The following is a 6,631-nucleotide window of genomic DNA, read 5'->3' on the forward strand; positions in this document are numbered from 1 at the left end:
AGTAATTAATCGTCAGTGGTAGTGGCATCTGCATCAGCTTTTTATTTGTGTTTTTATGGTAAAAAAACAGAACAAAAAGAACATACAATGTAATGATGTTACATAAATAAAAGAAAATAGTCGAAGGTGGGATTGTAATGTGGTGTTTTTATTTTTTAATGTATATGAACACAATGACATATGATATCATGCGTTCTCATTTTTGTTAGTGTAAATCTTGCTGCCACGCAGCAGCAGCATTTAAAGTTTCCATTGCCCAGGCAGAAGGGAACTAGAAAAAGAGAAGAATGGGGCATATAGGTAGGGGCTCAAATGGACTCTAGTCCTCCTGTTACAAAGCAGTTCATGGGACTCTTCTGGTTCTTCTTTGCTTGTGTTTGTGCGTGGGTTCTTTTTACATGCATTTAAGTTGCTTAGGCTGAGGTTAGTTGCCCTTTCTATTTAAAGGAAACCCAGCTTTTTGGCTTAGATAGTATGCAGCTTATATCCATAATTTTCCCTTGACGACAATGTTATGTTTGAAATAACAAATATATATATATTTTTTTCTTTTCTCTGTTAAAGCTAGTTAGGAGTTCAGAGATTAGAAATAGGAGGAGCGTGAATATATTAATTACAAATTAATATTAATTGAAATATAATATAATCGGTATTGATAATTAGATTTATCCTTAAATTTTATATGATATCTCTTAATAGGTGTAATGTGAATATTGCCTTCAATAGACTTTAAAAGTAATAGGTCCTGAGATATAATAAGCCCCATGAGCTCTAATTACATTTCTAATGATTTTACAGAATCATCTTATAGACTGAATACAGATGTGTTATACGTAACAAGAAGATAACTATAGAAGGAACAAGCTACATCAGATAAAACAAAGTGCTATCCTCAACAGCCCTATGAATCTTTTTGGTTTCTTTTTATGGTGGATAAAATTTTCATGATACTCCGACGTAGTTCTGTTCATCAAGAAAATTCGATTACAAATTACAGCAGTAACTGCAGAATTACCCATCTGAATTTGATGTAAACTGGTAGTTATCCTTCAAACTGACCGGCTTGCTTATTTGTTGCTTCTAGATATCATTGTGATTGTCCAGTCATGTAGATGTCAACTGGTAGTTATTCTCTTCAACCTTTTTTATTTTCTTAATAAGCAATGTTCTTATAGATCTTATTAATGGAGTAAAAAACCAAATGTTGCAGAATTTAAACCCCTCAACCCAAATTGATCGAGGAGCTTAAAACACCCCTACGAAGTTTCGAAAGAAAGAAATAACTAAACCAGCACCACCTTGTTAACAGAATAATAACAACAGTAATCTCTAAATATACAAAGAATATAATAGTCATAGAATTTTAAATTTTAATATTTTAATTTGATTAATTTATAAGTAAAAAATTAAATTGAAAAACTAATTTTAAAAAAATAATTTTTTATTGATAAGATAATTAAATTATAATTAAAATTCAAGTTAAATTTAAACGATTAAAATAAATAAATTAATATTTTATTATCGAACGAAATTAAATAGATTTAGTGATTATTTATGCTAATCGATGGGGTAAAATCTAGCAGGAAAGTAGAATGCGCAACAGCTGTGCAACTTAAACTTTAATGATGCAACCAAATACTAAAGATATTATTTTTGATAGTGCCAAAGAGCAAACCATGTTACCAGTTTTCCACATCAAACTTCAGTCAACATTGTGTATTACATTTTGTTAAATCAAAGAAAAAGGTAAGAGGGCCAAACGTTGACTAAAGAATATTTATTTTATGCTCAAATTTATTTTATTACAATAATTGAAAAAGTCCCAATAATAATAAACTTTAAGATGACCCGAAATTAATATAATAAAATAATAAATCGAACAAATCTCAAATTTTTATAAAACTGAATTAAAATAAAACAATAAATGTATAATAAAAATATGAATTTTAAAACTTATTACAGTTGAAATATATTACCCAGTTGAAATAAATTGATAATAAGGACACAACATTTATTACAAAACCAAATGCTTGAGTATATCAATAAGAATATGTCAACAAAGATCAACACAAGTCAAATATATAGAACTCAAAACTAGGCAATAAGATCGACTTGTCCATGCACCGTCATTTTTGCCAATGAATTCATATTGGGTTAATTATATCATGTGATTTTTACAAGAATCTTTTAGTCCAGTCGAACTGACTACATAATCATAATCGGTTATTTGTTTCATTTATTAGAAAATGAAAATATAATTTTAAAAGCTTCATAATTTTTTTTTTAAATGAATAAAAAAAAGAAGTGAAACTAAAAAATTTATATATAGGAGGACTCAACATGGAATAACCATTTATTTACACTTGTCAACAAGGCGAAAACTTATCTAATACAGAGGAGATGATAATTATAAAAAGTAAACATTTTTGCTACTTGAATTAGTATTTCTTTTCTTCTAAATTAAATGGCTATTTCCACAATTTAAATATAATTACTTGTTGTCTTTAATCATGACTGATGGTGAGTGTAATGGGTTGCATGCTTGATGAAAGAATAGTTTAACGGGTTGCATTCTTGATCAAAGAATCTCCATGTGCTTCAGTGGGGAGAGGCTTGTTGTACCAGCAATTATAGTAACATACGTCGGGTTGATTAAAATGTCTGCTACTGGTGTGAGATGCTGAAATCTTACAGTTTTTGTATCCTTGTTAAGTTAGGATTTCGTTGCTCTTTTCTGTTGCTACGACAATCTTTGATTCATGGTTGAGTTATTTATTTTGAAGGTTGTTTCCACGTATTATTGAGTCTCCTATATTAAATATTTGACCTTTGATTATTTTAGCATCTTAAATTTTAATTTAATTTATAGACATTTCCACTCATATTATATTAAATGACTTTGGCCAAAGACATTCTACTCATATTATATCAACAAAGATCAAGTGCTGGCTGTAGAGACATAATGGGAAAATTGATGGACGCTGGCTGACCCCATATTCATTATTGCCTTTCTGTCGAAAAATAATGGGAAAAACCTTTTATCTAGGATAAAGAAGGGACATCTATATTGGCTTAGAGGCTTATAAATAAATTTATTCAATTATATTACATTTAAAATATTTAAAGGATGTTAAATTGACAACTAATACTGAACGGAGAAACGAAATAAAATAGAAGAGAATCCTTCATGACGAGATGCATATGACTATGGTTTAGTGATGAAGGTGCATGCATTAGGGTTCAAAAAGAAACAAAAGCAAATGAAAAGGGTTGCATGGTTTAGAATTATTGGCAGCATGTGTGCATTGCTGTCCTCACGATTATTATTATATAATCAATCTCTTGAAGAACCTTCTCATTCACTTCTGAGAGAGAAAAGAGAGGCGGCTGCAACCAACTTTCAAGGCCTGGAAAGTTAGTTTCAAGCTAAAAACACTCCTACTGTTTATCCCTTTACCAATAAACACAAATTAGTCCGACCTTAAACTAATGTCCTACAAACAATGTATTTATGCATGGGATTTATCATTAACTAATATATAAATATTAATTTTAAAGACTTCCACTATTTTTCTTAAAAGATATTATTTGTCTACATTATAATTCATTTTTCCCTTTCAGTTGTTAATTGAAGGACTAATGAAATATACGAATACAGCAACTATTTAAATTGGTATATATATATTCACATATTGGTTAGCCTTCATACTAACCTAGAATAGAAGCAGAAGCTGATATATAATATAATCCTACTTGGAATGGAACTCTTGTATCCGCCTTGTCAGGCTTATCTCTCCTTATCCGCAATCTACCTTATGTTTGCATTCGAAAAAAGAAATATTATAGTTTTTAGCTGTTTGAGAATGAGAATAAAAAAAAAATTAACTTAGATTCTGCCCTTTATTTTCCCTCAAAAAATAGGGAAAACTTGATAATGAGAGAATAAATGTAGTTATCTAATTCTACCTTTTGTAACAGTTTGATACTAAATCTTTTAATTTGTGGCTATTTAACTACTCAACAATTGAATTTAATTAATATCAGCTAAACTTTTTGGTATATGTAAAAATGTGACATTTGAGAAGGAGTATTTTTAAAATATATACGATGTATGATGCCACGTCATATGCCATCTCTAATATATGTTTATTATCTTTTAGTAAAATATAAAGTTTAAAAGATTACTAAAGAAAGTTTAATCATCATTAATTTTTCTGAAAGTATATTTTAAATAGATATTACAGACCAATATGTAGATTAATGAAACTATTGATGAGTATATACTTTTAATAAATAATTTATAAATTAATAAACATATAATACTAATGAAAAAGTAAGAGTAATTATATTTAAAAGTAAACATATAAAAATGTCGAAGATAAATATTACAAAAGAATTTTAATACGAAGACAAAATAAATCAAATTTTAAATAGAATCAAAACTGATTTGTTATTTGAAAGTTGAGAGATAGACATATAACATGACTTATATTTTAAGAATATATTTTGCTTGATGTCACGTTATTCACAAGCCCGAAAAAACCAATCTTTATAATTAAATAACTATAAATTAGAGATTTAGTACCACTCTTACAAAGTATAAAGTTAAATAAATGGACAGAGGACAATAAAAAAAAAAAAAAAGGATAAAACTAAAATTAATTTTATTTGCAATTAAAGGGAGAATGAGATTTTTTAATAAAAGATAAAATGGATTAAACTCCAATTGGAGTATTATTATAAAAAATAGAAATTTATTAATTGTATATTTTTTTTTGAATTTCTTCACCGGCACAGTGCAGTAGATATTTTCCTTTTAATTATCAAGCTGATAGACGGCTAATAGAAGACCTAGACTTTTGCTATAAGTAAGATCACTTTCTGCGCGTGAGGAAGAAGCATATTACATAAATCCATCAAACTTTTTCTTAGGCCTAAAGCACCGACATACAAATCAGCAGCACTGTTGTTGTTGTAAACAGCTGGGACAGACAATAATCGAACTCGAGGGCTCGTCCCTCTCAAGCTTGATTATGGGGAGGAGTCCCTGTTGCTCTAAAGAAGGCTTGAGAAGAGGTACATGGACTGCTCTTGAAGATAAAATTCTTACAAATTATATTCAAGCACATGGTGAAGGAAGATGGAGAATTATCCCCAAAAGAGCTGGTTAGGATTATATAATATCGCCACGAAATTCTTGGGTTTCTCTCGCATGTTTATCAACTTTGCAATAAAATCCTGTGTAATTCAAAATGGTTTTTACTGATGATGTCTGTAGGTCTGAAAAGATGCGGCAAGAGTTGTAGGCTGCGATGGTTGAATTATTTGAGACCAGGAATCAAGAGAGGGAACATCTCCCCTGACGAGGAAGACCTCATCCTCAGGCTTCATAAGCTTTTAGGGAACAGGTTTTTCTTCCTTTCGATCTATTATGAGTTCGAGCTCATAATCTGTACGAGCTTTCATTCTCAGTGATCTAAGATACAAGTTCTTATGTATTCTTCCATTAGATGGTCCTTGATTGCCGGAAGACTTCCAGGGCGAACAGACAACGAAATCAAGAACTACTGGAACACTATTTTGTGCAAAAGGATACAGAAAGATCATCAACAAAACCATATTCATAGTTTTAGAAACTTGAACAATGAAGTCGACAGTAGAGTGTCTCCGACCGAGAAAAAAGTGGCTTCGTCACAGCAAGATGGAACCGAGCACTGTATTACTGATATAAAGATAACACCGTCATCTGTGACAGAAGAAGCTCCTACATTGGGAATTAGCAATGGACACATTAATGGGTCATCTTTGTTTGCCGCCAGAGAAAATAAAGATTCACAGGATTTCATGTTTCAGTTTGACATGGAAGAGCTTTTTAGATCAGATCTGCTAACTACTCATGAAGTCTCATGTGGCTTTAGTTATTACAGCAGCAGCAGCAGTAATGACATATGGCATATGATTTTGTCAGAGGAAATGCTGCAGGATTTTACTGCAGATGGAGCTTCTGATCTTAGTCCCTTCACTTCACTTGTCGATTATGGAGGTGTTTGGCGAGGAGATAATTGAGTTAGAGGATAATTCTTCGCTACACTGTATTTCACTCCAACTCTTAAAAATGAGCCACACATGCCACTAAGTGCTTTACATTTCTGTTAATAATAAATAAATAAATAAAAGAAATGTAAAATGCTGAAAGTCATGTTTCACTTATTTTCAATAATTTGAGTGATTTATCTTTAAATAATAATATAAAAAAAAGACACGTGGCTTTAAGTAGTATATATATGTCATTGAATTATAAAACGCCTCTATGTATATAAAGGAGAATAAGTCCCTTTGCCTTCGTGCATGTGGGCACCTTATTTATTTCTTTCTTTCTTTCTTTCTTCGGATGTTTTGTTCCCGAAAAGTCGAGACTCTCTGGAGTTGCTTTAAGAGGTATTAGGTTATATTATAGCCTGCTTCAAAAGTTTATTGCAGGATATATAAAACTGTGCCTAAAAGTTGATATGTCATATTCTTAATTAAATAAATAAATAAGTTTCAGTTAGGGTAAAAGAATCAGTCATCATTCTTGTACTCGGTCGTCTGTCTTGTTAGCCTGCTCAGTTCGGTTTTCCAGATAGTCTTG

The 6,631-nt window shown here is 30.6% G+C and overlaps 1 protein-coding gene across 1 annotated transcript; it reads left to right on the forward strand.

Moving 5' to 3' along the window:
• The first annotated feature begins 4,864 nt into the window (after positions 1 to 4,864).
• On the forward strand, positions 4,865 to 6,217 carry LOC8281195 (transcription factor MYB82). The gene is made up of 3 exons (XM_015717437.3): positions 4,865 to 5,166; positions 5,279 to 5,408; positions 5,511 to 6,217. Exons 1-3 carry the CDS (start codon positions 5,034 to 5,036, stop codon positions 6,064 to 6,066), a joined length of 819 nt encoding a protein of 272 aa, XP_015572923.1. The 5' UTR covers positions 4,865 to 5,033; the 3' UTR covers positions 6,067 to 6,217.
• Positions 6,218 to 6,631: the final 414 nt, after the last annotated feature.

The sequence above is a fragment of the Ricinus communis genome, chromosome 3, assembly GCF_019578655.1.
Source record: "Ricinus communis isolate WT05 ecotype wild-type chromosome 3, ASM1957865v1, whole genome shotgun sequence".
Lineage (NCBI taxonomy): Eukaryota > Viridiplantae > Streptophyta > Magnoliopsida > Malpighiales > Euphorbiaceae > Ricinus > Ricinus communis.